Source organism: Cynocephalus volans, chromosome 4 (assembly GCF_027409185.1).
Source record: "Cynocephalus volans isolate mCynVol1 chromosome 4, mCynVol1.pri, whole genome shotgun sequence".
Classification (NCBI taxonomy): domain Eukaryota; kingdom Metazoa; phylum Chordata; class Mammalia; order Dermoptera; family Cynocephalidae; genus Cynocephalus; species Cynocephalus volans.
This window is the reverse complement of record NC_084463.1, coordinates 133861022-133880040: the sequence shown is the minus strand read 5'-3', so window position 1 is coordinate 133880040 and position 19019 is coordinate 133861022. Positions and strand designations below refer to the sequence as shown.

Sequence of the window (19019 nt, the reverse complement as noted above, 5' to 3'; positions counted from 1 at the left end):
TTCTTGGTCAATCAGCATCCTTGACATGGTTAAGCCAGCCAGGTCTTATGGGATCTAGCAAGGGTGGAGGGACTTTCACGCTGCTGGAAATTCCAGGCTGTCTTAGAGTTCCAGGCCCTTTGACCGCAAGGGTGGCATTCTTTAGGGAACTGGGGAAATCCTGGATGGGAGACAATCATGGCTGTAATCACTACCTTATAGTGCTCAGTACTCTGAGCTAACACCACTGGCATTTCCGGCATTCTTATTCAAACATACCAGTCATCTCAGGGGAAAGCCCCTTCAAAAAGTAGTATTTTTGATCTTGAGGGTCTGCCCTTAGTATCTCCCATTAGGGCAATTTCTGGATGTCTTTGTGTCCCCTGTTCCTCCCCAGGTCCTGAAGCGTGGGAGGTTAGACTTGGGCAACAGAGGGATGGATGGGTGATGCCCATTGCAGACCTCACATCCTCCAGGAAAGGCATACCAGGTGCCTTAGGCTCCCTGGGGGAGTGTTCTGTTGCCACCTCATTACATCAGTGAGGGAGGAAAAAGAATTTGGTGCCAGATAAGGTGACACTGAAGTGTGCAGTGGGAAATCTGAATCCAACATGGCATCTTATGAGCCTATTATTAGAGGCTCTTGGCAGAGTGAGGGAAATCGAATGCTAATGAAAAGCAGGTTCTGAGAATAGTTTAAGACTTAGCATCAGCCTCATTACACGTTCCTTTTGAGTCACAGAGGATGATTCGCATGATAAGCTGAGCTTGCCATTGAAATAGGTCTCATGTGGATTTGTGTGAGAAAGAACAGGGCAGCGATTGCACAATTAACAGCTGTTTAAATAATTCAGTGGAGAGGCTAAGGATGAAGGAAATTATAGGCTCATTGTTAAAGTTTTTAATTATGCCCACAGCTGTCCCAGCACATGGCCTTACTTTGCTGGGCAGTGGAGGCTGTTTGAGAGATCTAGCTGAGTTGGCTTAGTGAAACCTTCAGCACTGGAGAACTACATTGCTGAGTCCCCCATCCAGGAAGCTCTCAAGCAGAAGCAGAAGGGGTCAACAGTGTTGGAGAGCATTAGGCTCCTAGGATTTGTTGTACTCTAGCTCCTCCTGGGCTTTCAAATTCTTTCCTGCTTTGTTCTGTTGGCACAGACATAGGATGCAGGAAGGGAGTATTAAATAAGGGAATATGCACACACTTGAAATGACTTATTGCGTTTGTCCAGTGGACTTACCTAGATCAGGTCTTGCCCTTTCTGCTCATTGATGCAAACCCAGTCTGTTGTGACCTCTAGCCTTCTGCCTGTGTCCAACTCACCCTTCCCTGTGAACCATTTCTCTTGCTGGGGGCTGGGATGGTCACTGAAACTCCGTCATGTTCATGATGGAAATAAGGCCGAGCATCACTTATCTGACATTCATTTGAATCAGTGCCCATGTAAAAACCAACACATGGACACAGGGGATTGCATCTGGTGGGGGCTCTAGGGTGGCTGTACAGATTTCCAAATTGTGTATATTCCATTTATTTGCTAAGTACTACACAAATTGCATAACTAATTTAAGGAGACCCCTCATTTCCCCCAGGTTTCTGTTCAAATGTTCCCTTTTCACAGAAGCCTTCCCTGGCCACATGATACAAAATCACATGGCCTCCCCACACACTGCTGTCCATCTCCTATACTCTCTTCCTAGCCATATCACCACTTGAAATATATGTATCCACTTATTTGTTCTCCCACTAAGGTGTGCACTCCATGAGAGCAAAGGCTTTGTCTTTTTTGTTTATTGCAATATCTTTAGCCCCTGGAACAGCATGGGGCCTGTAATATGTGCCCAATAGAGATTTGCAAAATACATGCAGGAAATGTAAGAGGCTTGCTGATGTAGTATGCTATGCTTTCAGACTATCTGCAGAAGGGCCTCATTCCCAGGAGAAAGCAAGGTGCCCTTTAGAGCTGCTTTTCAATTCTTAGTTTCTTTTAGCAAACATGTATTGAACACTCAAAGCTAGGTGTTAAAGATCATAGTCCTGCTCTCCTAGAGCTCGTGGATGGGTGGAGGATGTAGAAATTTAGATTAAATCCATCCTTTAAGATCCAAGATCCTCCTGGGAGTTCTTTTTGAACATCCTTTTCTCTTCCCCAAACCTGGGTTAGGCATTGTTCTTGCAATTCCCCATAGCGTCCTGTGCAGAGCTTTATCATGGCCCACACACAGAGCAGACAATTACAGCACAACGTACGTTCAGTTTCCCTCTTTAGTAAAGACTCCTTAAGAGTAAATCGTACCTTACTCACTACTGAGCATAGTGTCTGACGTGTATAGAGACAATAAATGTGAGTCATCCCTGTTATTGCTGCTATTACCATATGCATTCAGTAACCAGCATTTATATGGCTGTGTGTGTGAACTCATTTAAAAAAAGTTACATTTGTTCTTCTGAAGGCATATAGACTTAGAAGCGGCTCTATATTATACTACATAATATTCTATAATGCTACATTCCATAATATTCTCCATTTCATGCTTTCTTTATGTTCTGAGAGATGCAGTGATTAGTTAGACAGGTATAGAACTTTAACAAAGGGCTTGTGAGGGACTCTCTGTGTCTCCAGACACAAGCTCAGGCCCTGATTTACTTTAAAAATTGTTCTCTATATGAAAACATCAGGAATGCTTACGAGTCTGTAGCATCTGTTTAATTCCAAGAGGGCAAGTCCCAGGAATTCTCTCAGTAAATACTTGTGGGTTCATGATATTTCAATGCTGCCACTTTGATGTGGCTGTTTTGACTCAGGGCTTCAAGGACATTTTGTCACAACCTAAAAAAAAATCATTAAACATGCAGCAATTTTGCACAACTAAGAAATGTGTGCAACAGGCATTCAGCCACATCTCTGGGCTGGATGTGTAGGTTAATCTAATATTTGTGTGTTTTCCCTTTGACATGGCTGTTTTGATGCCTGACACTTTCATTATGTCATGTGAGTCTTGATAGAATGTTTGCTATAAATACTGACTGGACGCTGGTTTCTCTTCAGATCGTATAGATCTTTCGCCTTTTTTAAATACTGACTGGTCTCACTTGAATACCACCATGTGAATGATTCTAATTTCAATGGCAGGAGGGATTGAAATGAAGCAGAAGGCAAGGAGATGAACAATCTCAAAGGGATCGTAGAGTTTTGCCAAGGGCTGGCTGAGGGAACATATTCACCATTTCTAGCACATTGTATCTCCATTCTTTTCACCATTTCCTGGTGTAGAGCTTCAAATTACTGGCTGGAGAAATGTTTAAACATGCAAACAGATCCCGATGCAAACATAGAAATATGGTCTATTCATGCTAAAAAGATTGTTTTGATCATTTTCCCCTGTTGTGTTGTAAAAAGAACTTTCCTGTTTCACTTGGCGGGGGAGGAGGTGGTGTTTGCTCCTCACTGATCAGAAAGGCCCTTGTCCGTGTGCCGTGAGCACTCATGACCTGTTTTCTTCTGTAGACTGTCTGAGTGATCACTAGCACTCACACAGGAAGTCAGTGGTTGCCCTGAAAATGAGCTAGATGAGTGGAAAACTAGGTCATTGAGGGAAGACCAAGAATTTTGTATTTTGATTAATATTTTCTTCTTGAGTATTCTACCAGACCATGCGATATTATTCCCAGCTTTAAAGCATTTTGGTGGCAGATATAGTGAGCAGCCTGTGATGAGGAAGTAAGTCACTGTGTTAGTTGTCCCTGGTCTTGACTGAGACTGAAAACTGAGTTCTTGGTGTCTTGTTGGAATGGCGGTACAACTGGTAGACCCCTGGGTAGGTCCTCTCACTAGGTGACTTTTGTTGGGACCATACCCTGAATGGAAGTACAACTGGGTAGGTGCCCAACTGGGTGGCAGTGCAACGTGTCATCCTCATCATGAAGTTGACGAGTGTTACGTGTCTCTTCTTCATGTTCCCCAGAGGAAGGAACTCCCCATGTCAGGTACTGTGCCGGCATACTTCTGTTTGACTTTCAGAGGTAGATATCCGCTCTTCTTTCTACACACCATACATCTAGTGAGTGATGGAGTCAGGATATGAAGCCAAAGTTCTCAGATTCTAGAAGCCACACTATTCTCATTATAGCTAGTGATTCTAAACCACTGGTCTGCAGGTTGGTGTCGGTTCCAAAAGAAGCTTTCTCCAGTCTGTGGTGAGAATATCTGGGTAAAAGTAACACTTCTATATCTTGGAAGGCATGGTCATCTATTCAGAGACAGTAGCCTGTCTTTCTAGGTGTTAAACACACTTTTTTCTTTTATCAAATGATGATGATTGTACATGGCAGCTACAAAAATGTCCTAAGTTGTAAAAGTAAAAAAATAGCCTCCTATGTCAATTCCCAAGCTTAAAATTAGAATCTTATTGCCCTGGGAAACAACAAAGCTGGGAAAAGAGCAAGATACCCAACACCCCAGCAAGGATTCCACTGGACAGACTCCCAAGGTGGCTTAGGTTCACCTGGGATTTACCTGGAAAAGGCTTGGGCTGCACCCACAGATGAAGGTTCCTGGAGCCACATGTCTTTGACGCAGTAGTATTGGCTCTTGGGAAGCTTAGCAGAGTCCTGATAATGCAAGTGACCTTTTAAAAACCACAGTGGATTGAATTTAAAAAACTGAACAAACCATCTTTTCCCAAAGGGATATAAAACTTGGATTATCAGCATTTGTGACCTGTATGTTTCCAGGATGGGGAAAACTTGAGCTTGGAGGCGTTTACATTTTGGCATAACTCAGGCTGTGATTCTCTCGAAAAAATCACCTTTTTGCTGTTGTTATGAGAATGAAAGAGCTCAGTTTTCAGTGCCAGACGTATCTTGATTTGTATCTCCTTTTTTTTTTTTTTTTAGCCTTACAACCCCAGGCAAGGCTTATATTATTCTCTGTAAAATGGATCAGGGATACTTCCCTCCCAGAGTTCCCATCTAGGCAACTCTTGGGGAAACTCTACCACCTCTTGTGGTGTTCTTTTCCTTTACTATGAGGATCCACGATATGGGGGATAAAAGCATGTGGCACGTAGGCATTCAGTACATCCTGCTGTCGTGCTGGTAGGTGAGCTGGAATTCAGGATACCCTGAATCACTCTCTTTTTTATTTTCCTGCTAATGGTACCAGATTCCAGCTGTGCCTGGAGAACTTGCTACTACCTGAGCCCCTGAAACTGTGTAGGAGAGGTGTCCAGTATCTCTACTCACTGCCTCCACTTCTGTTTTAGTGCCAACAATATGCCCAAGCAGGTGGAAGTGCGGATGCACGACAGTCACCTCACCTCGGAGGAGCCGAAGCACCGGCATCTGGGCCTGCGCTTGTGTGAAAAGCTGGGGAGTAATCTGCTGCTCACGCTGACAGTGTTAGGTAGGTGCCTGACACCGGCCTGTCCCCAAGCCTTCTTCTCTGGGACTCTCCTGGCTCTGGCTTCTGGCAGCCACATGTGCTCGTGTAAGACCTGTTACCCAGGCATTGCTGCCTCATGAGAGAATCTTCCCTGACACCTGTGTTAGCCATTTGTTCTCCTCCTTTGGATTCTAGTTGTTCTCAAATTTTATGCATATCAATTTCCTGTGAGTTTTTAGCATGCAGATTTCCAGGCCATACTGATGGAGGCTTTGCTTTGGGCTGTCTGAAATGAGGCCTTGGAATCTGCATCTTAGCACACCTTCATGATGACTCCAAAGCAGGTAGTCAGTGAACCACACTTAGAGAAATACCTGCATCAAGATAAAGGACCAGAAAACCCCACTAAAAAGATTCCCAAGGTGTGAGTTTCTCCAGACATGTCATTAACTTGGACTAATTGAGCACATTAGCAAGTTAGGTCAGTGTGGACAAGGCTCGCCCCAATGCCTCGACCTGCTCCACCTTCCTCTCACACATCTTCCACCCCTGCGTCAGACCTCATCCAGGCTACAGCTGTTCTTGGACTGTTGATAAAACCTCTGTCTTAGGTTTTCCACCAGGGTTTATAGAAAACAGGGCAAGTTGCAGGCTCTTGTATCTATAAGCACACTGTTTCCTTTGTCAATCCCTCTCTTGTTCTTCAGCTCTCACTTAGGCTACACAGAGAGGGAAGAAACAACTTATCTTCCTCACCACCACCACCCTGTCTACCTGCACACACCTGCATACACACCCTCCATTCCATAGCCTCTCCTTTGAGTCAGTCATCTTGGATGTCAGTGGACCAGCGTCAGGACTGGGAGCGTGCCTCAGCTCAGTTCACTTAATAACAGGAAACCACAGGCATGGTCAGGTTTTCTGAGGGCTACCCTCCGTGTAAGCAGATCTCATTCATCATAGGACTTGAAGAAGTTGGACAGTATGATTTTCACCTGTAGAAGAAAAAAAAATCAGGCTTTTGGCAACATTACTCCCTCCACATTCCTGGAATTATCACCATAGCCCACATACCTTGGAACCCCCTCCCTCCCTTACAGCCAGTGGCCCCATGATCTAACTTGTGGTTTCCTCAAGGGTCAATTATGTTGGCCACTGTTTGCAGAGATCTAAAATTTTTCTTATGGGATCTTTGAATCTGTAAAGTGAAAGGTTCCTGCCAACATCTCTGCCTAAATTCTTTCCTCCCAAATTATATATTTTTAGAGCCCCTCGTTGAGCTCCCATTGGATTTGCAATCTAAAGACTACGTTAAAGGACGTAGAAGTCAAGGACAAACCTTGAGAGTGAGCCATAGGGAAATTACTGAAAGCCAAAGAAAATAGATGGGAAGAAAAAAGAAGAATCCCACTAGTTTGGCCAATCAATTATTTCTTTTATCTGCCCTCCAGTTAAAAAAGGAAGACACACATTAAACACAATGCCATGTGGCCAGGCCCGGGCTGGGAGAAGAAGCAATATCTGGCACTGTGGGGTATTTCTACTGACAATCTCTGACTCTGCAAGTAAACAACACCCTCAGAGAAGCTGGAGTCAGGTCGCATGTCCTACTTCCCATACATACATCCTTGAGAAAGCTCCCCTAAACTCTCCTGGTGCTGCCTTTAGAATAGGGGGAGTTGCAGATAGGTCTCTTGCTAGTCAGCCAAATCAGCTTCCCTGGTGTAATGTCATTTTTGTTGAATGTTATTCATCATCTAATAATACAGAAGCATGAGAAAGATCAATGTCACTGAAGTAAGTCTCTAGACATATTCATTTGACAAGGGCAGAAAATAAATCTAGGTTTTGCCCTTCCTTGTAGGTGTCATCCTGGGGGCACTGTGTGGAGGGCTCCTTCGCTTGGCGTCTCCAATCCACCCGGACGTGGTTATGCTAATAGCCTTCCCAGGGGATATACTCATGAGAATGCTGAAAATGCTCATCCTCCCTCTAATCATCTCCAGTTTAATCACAGGTAAGTCGACCATCCCTGGTGCTTAGCTAATGTGGGTCAAACTCCTGCTCTGGCTTTTGGACTGACCATAGAAACTCCATTTGGTTGAGTGAGGTAATGTAATTGTCTGAGTCATTTTATTTCAAGCCTTGGTTTTCCTGTCTCTAACATGCAAATAATTAACCCTGAAAAAAAAAATGCTTGCCATCTATTGGTCAGTCCATCTGTCTCTCTAACAACAAAAGATGAAGAGGAAACACAGCGACAGGTAAATGTATACTTTACAACTTTCTAAATTGTATTTTGCTCCGAAATTAGTAAAGGTAATAAATGGAAAAGGAAACTGTCTTTACTATTGAATTGGACATGGAGGGAAATGGGCATTAAAAATAAATGAAATGCTAGATATGAGAGCCCTCTGAGTTTTTTTTTTTTTTTTAGAACAAAGTTACCCTTAATGTGTGGCATCATGCTCACTTAATTTTGGCTAAAAGAATTAATTATTTTGTTTGAAACATTTTTTTTTCCTTCTCCATGGACTTATGCTGGTAGTTTCCTTACCAAATAATATTGCTCAAACGGGGTATAAATTGGCATCATTTAGACAGTATGCTCTGAGTTTAAAAGCAGGAAGCTGGGTTTTGGTCTGTATTTTGGGTGCCAACAAGCTAGGTGACCTTGAGAAGTTTCCCTCTGGACTATCTCATGAAGGAAGAGATTCAGATCTACGTCAACTTGTTCTACAGTCTCATAGATGGTTGACCAGTCAGCCCAGCTCCTGGAAACACTGGGACTCAGGATTGGGCACCCAAGGGCTAAGTGGGGTCTAATCATTCAGCCATAGATTCAATGAAACTATGCAAAACTTCAATGCTCCTCTCCTAGCCGGATAAAATGTTCTTCGTGCCTGTTTAACAGATCATACGTTGGCCAACCTGGTAAGAAAACTGAACCTCCATCGGCTGGAATTAGACTTTAGGTTGTAAAGAGAAGTAGGTCATACGAGGATCAGCTTTACCCAGAGTGTTCACAACAAAGGCTTCCTTCCCTATGGTGAAGAGGACTTGTCCCCAGAAAGGGGTTTCATCTCTCTGCAACAGCAGAAACTGAAACCAGGAAGTGGGCAACTTGAAGAAACAAGTGGAAAAAACCCCAATGGAGGCTGGAGTTTTTGTGACTTGCTTGGAATTTCCTCTAACCTCTCGCGGTATAGACGAAGCACCCACCACTGGCGGGTGCTTTACACACGTGTCCTCTCATGTCCGTGCGAGGCTTGGGAGATGCGGATCTTCATCATCCTTCACCTTGAAGGAATGAGGGGGCTGTGCCGAGTCACTGTTGTCAGACTCTGCATTTCAGTTACTAGTGATGCATTCAAAAGACATGGTGAGCGGGACATAGGCTTTCAGCTTTTTATTTTCCCAAGTGAGGACATCAAAAATAAATAAGTAAACAAATAAAAAAACGTGCATGACCAGCACCATCACTTTATAAAAGAAACGATACCTTAAGACCATAAAAAGTGAAAAGGACATTATCTCAGAATTGAAAATGGAATAAAATCAACTTTATTTTAACTCACTATTGCAGACTGGCAAAAAAGTTGTCACTGACTGTAAACCCTGAACCAGATAATCTCCAACTCTCCCTAGTTCTCTAGAATCTTGAAAATGTCATTGGAAGATGAAATTGTACACTGTGGGATTGACCACATATGCAGTAGTAGGAGGTTTAGTTAGTTGTTAATGCATTTGAATAATATGTATGCAGAGATGGGTCATTAACAAAAACATGATAGAATTAATCCCTCTGGATTTCTTTTCAATCCAGGGTTGTCTGGCCTGGATGCTAAAGCCAGTGGCCGCCTAGGCACAAGAGCCATGGTGTATTACATGTCCACAACCATCATTGCTGCTGTGCTGGGAGTCATCCTGGTCCTGGCCATCCACCCAGGGAATCCCAAACTCAAGAAGCAGCTGGGGCCTGGGAAGAAGACTGATGAGGTGTCCAGCCTGGATGCCTTCTTGGACCTCATTCGAAATCTCTTCCCTGAAAACCTCGTGCAAGCTTGTTTTCAACAGGTAACCTGGTGTTCTCTCCCCTGCTTATTGTCTTTTTGCTCTGAGATCTTCCTTCTCCTTTTTTTTTCTTTTGTCTCTTTCTTTCCTTTTTGTTCCTGTCTTTGAGTCGTCTGCAGCCACACTTTTATCTGCTTTGCCCACAACCGTCTTGAGGACCCAGTGGTTCTCAATCTTGGTGTGATAGCAAAATCATGTGTGGTGCTTTTGAAAAATACAAATGCCCTATAGAATGAGAATCTCCCATGTAGATGTGGGTATTTTTTAAACTGAGGAAGTAATACACGAGGTTTGAGAAAAGTTTAAATAGTACAGAAACACATAAATAAAAAATAGAAGCCTGACCCCCCTACCCTAGAGCTATTTGTGCTAAAAATTTTGTGTCCTCCCATATATTCTCTTTGCCACATATGCATGTGTATGGGTGCATAATCTTTAAAGAAATTCAGCCCAAGCCACACTGCATTGTACATACCATGTTGCACCTTGTTTTTCATTTAGCAGTATTTTAGAGTTTTCTCTCTCTTTCTCTCTCTCTGTCAATTTTACTCTCCTTTTTCATGATTGCATAGTATTTCTAAAAGATAAATTCCTAGAAGTGAAATTGTCCTGACAAAGAGTTTTATATTTTGAATTTGCTGAATGATGCAAAATGGCCCTACAAAAGTTTGTAGCAAGGTGTTCTCCTACCGACTGCGTATAGGTATATATAATTTTTGAAACTTGTGAGTTTTAGAAAAAGATGATTCTGCTGAGTGGAACCACTGAATTAGCTGCCTGGGCATCACTCAATAGCCTGTTGTCTAACCCCAAGACCAGCTTAGGTTAAAACACACCTCAGTTCCCACTAGCTCAGGTAGGAAGTAAGCTATAACCAAGAATTCTCCTTCCAACATTTCCAGGGAATCACAGAAGAATGAAATTGGGAAACTGGGAGCTTAGAGGAAAAGTCTATATTTCTAGCTGCCCTTGATATGCAGTGGCCAACCACTGCTGAGCCCAGATTACTTTGGGTTGGGATCAGTTCTCTAATTTCAAATGCCATTTTGGTGGCACTCATAGCATGGACCCATATTGAGGGAAACCATTCCAGGCAGAGGCAGTTGGATGGGGGGGCAAATAGAAGTAGGCTGGAGAAAGGGGTGCTTACTGAAGCTCCCTCTGGATAATGTGCTTGGCTCTCAGCCAGCCTGCTTAGAAAGATGAATTGCTTGCTTTAGGTGACAGACACAATTGGGTGCCAAGTCTATTCTTAACATTTTGGAAAGAGTGCTCTAGAACTATAGCTGCCGGAAGCTGAATTAGTAGAAGACTGGGGGTAGGACAGCATGGGAGAGGCTGGGAAGGACAGATCTGGGCTCCTTCTGTGCCTGGTCATGGCATCGGTCCAAGCAAGAAGGAGACACCCTGCATCTCAGTCAGGAAGGCAGGACCAGGAAGCAGGCAGGTGCTCACAGCTGTTGCTCTGCTCTTGGAGTGAGTTTTTGCATTGTTGTCCATGCTCATGTTTGGTGACCTCTCTGGTTGATGGGCAATCTTTGCATATAGCTGCCCATGGCAAGGGGCCGTGTCTGCGATGCTGGAATAGAAAATTGAGCCATCCCTTGTCCCACCCGAGCCTTGACCCTACCCCTCCACTGGCAAAATTCATGGGAGAACTGAGCCTTAGTCCCCCAGCTTAGCCCAGGGTCACATTTGCTTCGGGTTAGGACAATCCAAGGAATAATAGTGTAGAATCCTTTACTTCAGGGTGAGGGTATGTGCAGTTTCCATAGCCTGATGAGGAGGGCCTCAAAGAAGACTTGAAGGAGGTCACTCTTCTCAGACTGACACGGCAGCACCAGAGAGGAAGGGTACATGAGAGGTGCCTTCTGTGACCTTAAGTACGGCTGGAGTGATTTCGAATAGCCCCTCTTGAATGGAGAGGGGCTTCATGACCAGACTTAGAAACAGATGTGGAGAGGAAGGTGAGCTGTCCCCAGAGCGGAGGCTGCCCACCCAAGCTGGCAGGACCTGCTTTGCCCAAGTCGGGCCCCCGTGTCTTTGAGAGCAGGGAGGTCTCCTGAGAGCTGTTAGGGCTGACTCTGAGTCAAAGTGAGGTTTCCAAGAGAGTAACCAGCTGTAAGGTGTGACCTGACCACATTAGGTCAAACCGAGCAGTAGAGACCACAGCGGGGCTCTTTTCTTCCAGAGGATTCAGTGATCCGGGTGTGTTCGTTTGGCCAACACCGTGCACGCGACTGGCTGCCAGGCTCTCTGCTTTGCACAAGGATGCTGCAGGGAATGAGGCAGGCGAGGTCCTGCCCCAGGGAGCTTACTCACCCTCAAGAGGAGGGAGATAAGCCAAAATGAACATCACGTGGACACGTGAGAGATGTAAAAACGTAGATAGGTGTGCTCTCTATAGGCAGGATGACGGGCTAGGGAAGAGCTAGAGGAGGTGTTTGCACTGAGACGGTGGGAGGCCAGAAGGAGCTGGGCCTGAGAAAACTGGGGGAGGAGATTTCTAAGCAGAGGCACAGACCTGCAGAGGACGAGTAGTATTTAGTACTTTTAAACCAGGTTCAGAGCAGAGGAGGTGGCCCGTGTGAGGCCACCGTGTGGGGAATGAGTGGAGGGAGGCGAAACCTGGCTCAGGCGGGACCTGGAAGGCCAGGGTTAGATTTGGGTTCTTATTCTAAGAGGGTTTTAGGAAGGGAGATGATTGTTTCCTATTTTTAAAAAAACCATCTGGCAGCTATGGATATAGTTAGAGCTACATGTAGCCATTCTTGCTTGCGGATTGCAGGTGTACAAGATGAAGCGTGGATACGTCAGTAAGGAGGCTTTTGCAAGTTTTAAGGAGAGAGATGATGGTGGCCTGGACATGGGTAGACTCGAGCTGCCACCCAGATGGTGTTGTCCAACCCAAACAGGTTCTGTGAATCAAGAACTCATGCAGACAATTAGGCCTGTGGTTCAGTGTTCCTATCTTCTCAGCTTCAACTTAAGCTGCTGGCCTGCGCTATTTGGAAACTGGACTTTGGAGTTAAGCATACTTCATTTTGAAGCTAGCTTCACGAGCTATCTAGCAGTCTGTCCTTGGGTTAGTTACTTAGGCCTGTGAGCCTTAAGGGGCTACTGTAGACATAAGAGGTAATACATATAAAACCTGTAGCACCTGGCCTCCTATCGGATCCTGGCAGCCACCATTTATTTAGGTCCATGACCATTATTCTGTTTAACCCAAGTTTTGGCTTCTTTAACATTCTCAGGATGGGTCTACAGTTGATTTTGATCCCCTTTTCTTTCCTGGGAGTATGACTCTGATGTTCACAGGAGCTTTTCTTCTGCTCACTTCTGCATTCTCTCTTTATGCCAGTGTTGCCTACACCAAGGGGCCAGTGAGCTGCCCATCCCCGCCTTGCACAGCCAGCCTTGGGCCTCCACTCTCCTGGCACAGGTGCATGCGGCTGGGCTGGAATACAGCACGCTGCCTCACCTCAGAGAATGCTGGCCTCCCTTCTCTCTGATTTCGGAGTGTTGGTCAGTTGAGCATTGCTTACTGTTGGGTCTAGCTGCAGTATGATTGGGTCCAAATAGTTTAACAAACTACATAGACAGTGGAAAGAACTCAGTGGTGGTCAGGCCATCTGAGTTAAACTGTCAGCTCTGCCAGTGACTATGACGTCTGACAAGTCACTTGACTTCTCTGTGCATCCTCTTCCACATCTATTCATGGTTCAGCCATCTGTTACCTACTACCTGCCGGCACTGACATTCTAGGGTTCCGCATGAGTTCTATTTTAATGCCCTTGGAGGTGGTGTTTTTTTAGGCTCAGATGTGGATTTGCATGGCACTCTGCACGCAGTGTGCCTGGCACCTTTAAAAATAGAGCCACTGCCACGGATGTCGAGGAATAGTGTGAGAGGTTCCCTGGGAACCATCTGCACAGAGATGCTTGGGGAACATGGAGCAAGGCTTGGCATCACGGCCCAGTAAAAGCGGATGTCTTCCCACCATACATTTGGATCTGAAATAGGAGCAAATGCTCTTTCCATGGTGGCTGCTGGCAGCTGGCCCACCTGGTGCCCAGAAGGAGATTCCCAGCAGGGCCTGGCTCTGGAAGGAGCCCAAACTGAGAGTTGGCCTATGATGACACTGCCCGGCAGGAACCAGGCAGGGAGGGCCACCTAACTGGGTCTCTCAGTTGTGAAGAGCAACCGAGTTAGATGTTTGATGTTGTCCCTGAGGTACAGAGCTCCAATCATGGGAATGAAAGAAAAAGACTCCATCAGCCATTTTAAAATTTGTGTCCCATTATTGGACCGCACTGCTTGCAGTATGTTTACAAATTAATTTTATCAGCTCTGTCATTATCTTGTGATTAAGACAATTGTATCCCATTGCATGTGTGTAATAAAATGTCATTTTGTTAAAACATAAACAAAATATTGCCCAATTCCCATAACCTTGTTTTGGCATTTCTTAATTATTTTTAACATATTGGGAGGCTTAAAATATATGAGTGGTCAGGTTTTTATCGACCTTTTAGACCAAACTCAATCTTTATGCTTTTTTTTTTTTTTCACTTCATTAGATTCAAACAGTGACAAAGAAAGTCCTGGTGGCCCCTCAGTCAGAAGAGGAGGACAATACCACCAATGCTGTCATCTCCCTGTTGAACGAGACTGTGACCGAGGCACCTGAGGAGACTAAGATGGTGATCAAAAAGGGCCTGGAGTTCAAGGACGGGATGAATGTCTTAGGTGGGCACCATGGTCCGGTTCGTCTCCCCGGGGAGGTGTCTGCTTCCCTGACAAAGGCCAGCCTCCCCGTCCCAGCTCGTCAGTGTCCCTCACTCCCTTCTCAGAAAACCAATACCTCTCTTGTCCTCTAGGTGGAGCAGGAGGCTCTCTCTGGGGAGTGTTTGAGGGTCACTGACACTGAGGGGCTGTGAGGGGACATGGGAAAAGAGGAAGGGGCTAACATTTGCTGGGCACATTCCCCAACTCTCTGCGTGGTGTTGGCAAGTCACTTTCTGTGACTCTCTGTTTTATTAGGTGGCATGTCCATTTCCTTCATTTCTGAAGCATTTTTCTGAACTGCCCCTGTGTCCCAGTACTGTGCCAGCTGTGGAGGGTGTGCCACACCAGCTGTCACAGTCTGTAGACAAATGCAATGCCACCAGTATTGGAAAGTTGGAGTTGATGCCCAAGGGCTTTACAGAGTGTCTTGTTTAACTTTCTGGGATTCCAGTGGTCTCTTTCCCCTAGGCTGCTGCCTTCTTAGCTGCCATCCAGAGGTTCTTTGGCACCGCAGTTTGACAGACCTGGGTTTGGATCCTGTATGCACCATGAACTGGTTATCTGGGCAAGTTTCTCCAGTTCTCTGAGCCTTGTTTGTAAAAGCGAGATGGGATTGGCACCTATTCTGTATATCATTGTGAGGATTAAATGAGATTGTGTATATAGAGCACAATACACATGCCCTTTGTTCTATTCATAAGCACTACAGTCATTATTAAAAGTGGGTGGGGAGCTGAGGAGCTCAATAAGAAGATACTCCCACAGGGGACAGAGATTTCCCATCACGTGAGTGGCTCCAGTTTGTCCAATTTTCTCCCCACTCACCTTGTGGGTCTTTTCCCTCCATAACCCCATTCATCATTTGAATGGTGTTCCCAAGACAAGAAATAGAGACATTTGGCCAAACACTTGAAGAAATGGAGAATGTGGATGGAGGAAGTATCTTGATCTACACAAGCAAGATTTCTAAGGGTTCGGGTGGCAGCTGTTTAGAAATGGATAAGTTCAATGGTCCTTTCCCTTTGTCATCTGGGAGACCAAATGCCCTTGTCTCCTTACTTGGGTTACGAGATAAAATACAGGATATCCAGTTAAATTTGAATTTTAGATAAGTAACAAATAATTTTTTAGTGAAAATATGTCCCAAATACATATGTTGCACTGCATGGGACATGCTAATACTAAAAAGACATATATTTGTTATTTATCTGAAGTTCAAAATGCAATTTTTGTCTGCTTGCTCTGAATTTGGTAACCCTACTCCTTACCTGTCCAGAATGGTAGAGAGATAGAGGTAGAGGGAGCAGGATTTCCCAGTCATTGAGAAGCTGAAGTGGATCTTTTTTGTTCGGCTTGGCAGGGAGCAGATTGGGTAAGTGAGAGTGAGCAAGTAGATAAACTGCTAGGTTGCCAGGCAATGGAGATCAATAAACATTGTGACAATCAGTGGGAGGTGAGAGGTGGAAGGTGGAAGGGGGGAGGAGTAAGTGGGAGAGTTGCTCTGAGAAGGAGGTTTGTTTGGTGTTTGTAAAGATCCTCTGAACAGCTTTTCTCTCCCACTGCCCAGATATCTGTGACCCTTTCAGGATTTTCCCAACTTGCCCCAGTCCTTTCTGGTAGGTCGTAACTAAAGACTCAACCCTCTTTGTCAAAGTGCCCCCCAGTCTCCTACACTCTCTGGAGAAGGTCGAGGCCATGAGTAATGAGGCGAAGGCTTTGGAGTTAATCATTCGAAGACTTTCCTTGTTGTTTCCAGAGTCTTGGTGGATTCTGGGAAGTCACATGACCTTTGGCCTTACTGGGGAGTTTCAACACAACTCACTACTCTCTCAACCCTAATGACCAAGTCTAAGAGGGCTTTGTTCAAATGAAACACCCCCCTTCCAGTGAGTGATTTCAATTAGGCAATGTTTACAGAGCTAAATATGGGTTTCCAACCAAGTGCAGTTCAAGGCTCTGGAAAGCCAAGGGAAGTTAGACTGTTGAGAAACTTCCCATTTACAAATTGTGGCTGAAAGAAGGTTCTTTCCATGATATTCCAAGGGTGGAGATGGTGGCTTTTTTGTTGTTGTTGTTCTGTCTTTCCATTTTTTGGCTTTAGAAAGTCCCAAGGATTAAGCACTGTAATAAATGAAGATACAACCTTGGCTCTGGCCTCCCACTTCTTTAAGGACCCATTTCTCTCCTAAGAAACCTCTCAGAACCAACTCTGCAATCCACCCTAATCCAACAGCTTCAATCAACTTCAGTTAGTCCTTTAAAAATCTATCTCCTGATTTCATAGGTATGACCAATTTCTGCTGACCCTGAGGGGAGGTTTTTTATTCCAGTTCTTTGGAATCTTGAGACCCTGCATTTTCTTTTAAGATTTCCAAATGGAATTAACCATATAATGCTAGCTATTCTTAGCCAGAATATTCACAGATTATTTCTCACCAAACACCTAGCAAACTCCTGTCGATGGACTTAAGAAAAGGGCTTAGGAATAGCCTAAAATCGATTTTATACATTATAGCAGAACTAGACCACTCTCTCCTAGATCTAATCTTCACTAAGCCTTTCTCTTTCCTGGGCCAGTAACTCATTTGTGAAGTCATTTGTCAAGCTTTCTGGCCAAAAAGTAAAAGGCTAGATATTAAACACCAAGTATTAACAATTCCAAGTGCAAGCGCTGGATTCTATTTGCTGGAGAAAGGATCCAGCAAAGGGTAGTTCAACAATCTGTGTGTTTGCTATGGATTGCTATATGCTTGGTATGGAGACGTTAGTGGTCTTGGTGACTAAGGGAAAGGGTAAAATCAGAGGTTCAAAGAGAAAGAATTCCCCTGTAAGAGAATCAAATGATAATACTATAATTTACCTGGCCATTACTCTAGGCATAAGGACACAACAGTATATGATAGGGAGGGACTGGAAATTAAGCCAGCCAAACTGGAACAGGGTAAGTGTGGGGAAGAGGGGGAAGGGAGAGGGAAGAGAAGATGGTTCATACTTGGGGTTAGAGGAAAAAGTCAAGTGGACAAGCAAAGTCCTGTACCCAACGGTACAGCAACGTTGATTTATATAGTTCATTCATGTAGAATTAGGGCCCCAAGACTGACAATGACAGTTCAGGGATTGGGAGCACACGGTGATTGGCAATCAGCAATCCAGACAGCCCCCAGGCAGTACTGGGGGTGTTTGTTGGCCACACAGTGTGCCCAGTCCCTGGGTAGGAAGGTGGAAAGGACTAACTGCAGTGGAGGGGAGAGAGTCTTCTGGGAAGAGAAAAGCCAGGTTTAGCCATGGAGGAATCAAAGCACATGGCGAGTTCCCAGGACCTCAGACACAGGGGATGAGGCAAAAGCCAACACAGAAATAAGACCAAAGGTTGGGTATTGGAGTTGTTCCAGGACCTAGTGCAAATTGACGCTGACATTATAAGAACAGGGACCAAGCTCCTCAAATCCTTCCTGCCTGGCGCTAGGATTGGCCCTAGAGACTGGTATGGGGCTGAACTTACCTAAAAGTTGAAGATATCAAATAAATGGAGAGGAGGATTGAGGGGCTAGGAACTAGCAAAATCTGACAGTGAAATCTATGTTCTGAATTTATGATCCTGAGAAAAGTAAATTAAAAAAGAAAGCATTCTAACCATTTTGACCATGAAAACAATTATGACAAATTAATAAATAATAGGTTAAACTCAAACAAACTGGGTCAATTGAGGTTTCCCAACTTGTTTCGATTTCTTACTGCTTTCCATTGGAAACATTCCTCCTTCTCACGTTAGGTGTATAGCAATAAAGAAATAATTTTATGTTTAAGATTTTCCTAGATTGAAACATACCAGCCATGCATTAATTTGGAATAACACCAAAACAATCTAGACATAACCTTGGCAAAGACTTTATTGGCTAATTGGTCTAGGACATTCCAATATTGGCTCAAAGTTTGCAAGATAATCCCCAAGTTCCAACAAGCCTTTCCTCATGCAACTATGCAATACTGGAATCTGCTTACACATGATTTTGCGTGATTTTATAAGTGAGGGGAGAGAGAAGAGTGCACCTTTTAGTTTGAAATAAAAATGAATTTACTTTCTTCAAGGAACTGACACTGTTTACGGTTTAACTTGCTCGTGTAACAAATGTGAAGGAACGCCATAATTTTCCAAGGGAAAGATACTTTCAGTGTGAAATATAATGCTTTTGTCTTTTAATGCCTAGTCTGTAGGGTGACCTGCAGTGAGTATGTGGCTCCCTACGTCGGGAATGGTAAGGAACAGGGGAGAAGAAACACATGCTTTATAATGCATTGTTCTGTGTCATGTGATTGACCCAACAGGTCTGATAGGGTTTTTCATTGCTTTTGGCATCGCCATGGGGAAAATGGGAGAGCAGGCCAAGCTGATGGTGGAGTTCTTCAACATTTTGAATGAAATTGTAATGAAGTTAGTGATCATGATCATGTGGTAAGTGCCCTTGTTCTTACTTCTTCCTAGAGGGGGTATGAGAAGGCCATGGGGTCGCCAGAGGAGACTGGAGCCCTCCCAGTGGGACAGAGTGAGAGTGCACTGATCCAATGGCTCTCCAGACAGGCTTTGAGAAAGCCTTTTTTGGAGTTTCGCCTGGAACAGGGGTCAGCAAATGATGGTCTTAGACTCAGTTGGATCCACCATCTGTTTTGTATGGCCTGTGGGTTAAGGATGGGCTTTATGTCTCAGCCTCTGGTTTTACATAAGAGAAAATTGTGGTCCAGAGACACTGAATCTTGGTTCTTTTAACATTGTTATGATCATTATTATAATAAAAT

The 19019-nt window shown here is 44.4% G+C and overlaps 1 protein-coding gene across 2 annotated transcripts in view; it reads left to right on the top strand.

The window, feature by feature from the left end:
• Positions 1–19019, top strand: part of SLC1A2 (solute carrier family 1 member 2) — a 70234-nt gene that overhangs the window by 17236 nt on the left and 33979 nt on the right. Inside the window, exons 2-7 of one of the 2 annotated variants that reach the window (XM_063093258.1) lie at positions 3946–3967; positions 5245–5384; positions 7228–7380; positions 9190–9440; positions 14018–14186; positions 18552–18678. In XM_063093258.1, coding sequence (XP_062949328.1) covers positions 5255–5384; positions 7228–7380; positions 9190–9440; positions 14018–14186; positions 18552–18678 — 830 coding nt within the window. In that variant the 5' untranslated portion in view covers positions 3946–3967; positions 5245–5254. Of the gene's footprint in view, positions 1–3945; positions 3968–4305; positions 4323–5244; positions 5385–7227; positions 7381–9189; positions 9441–14017; positions 14187–18551; positions 18679–19019 lie in introns of those variants that run through there. The other variant, XM_063093257.1, reaches the window with a different exon arrangement.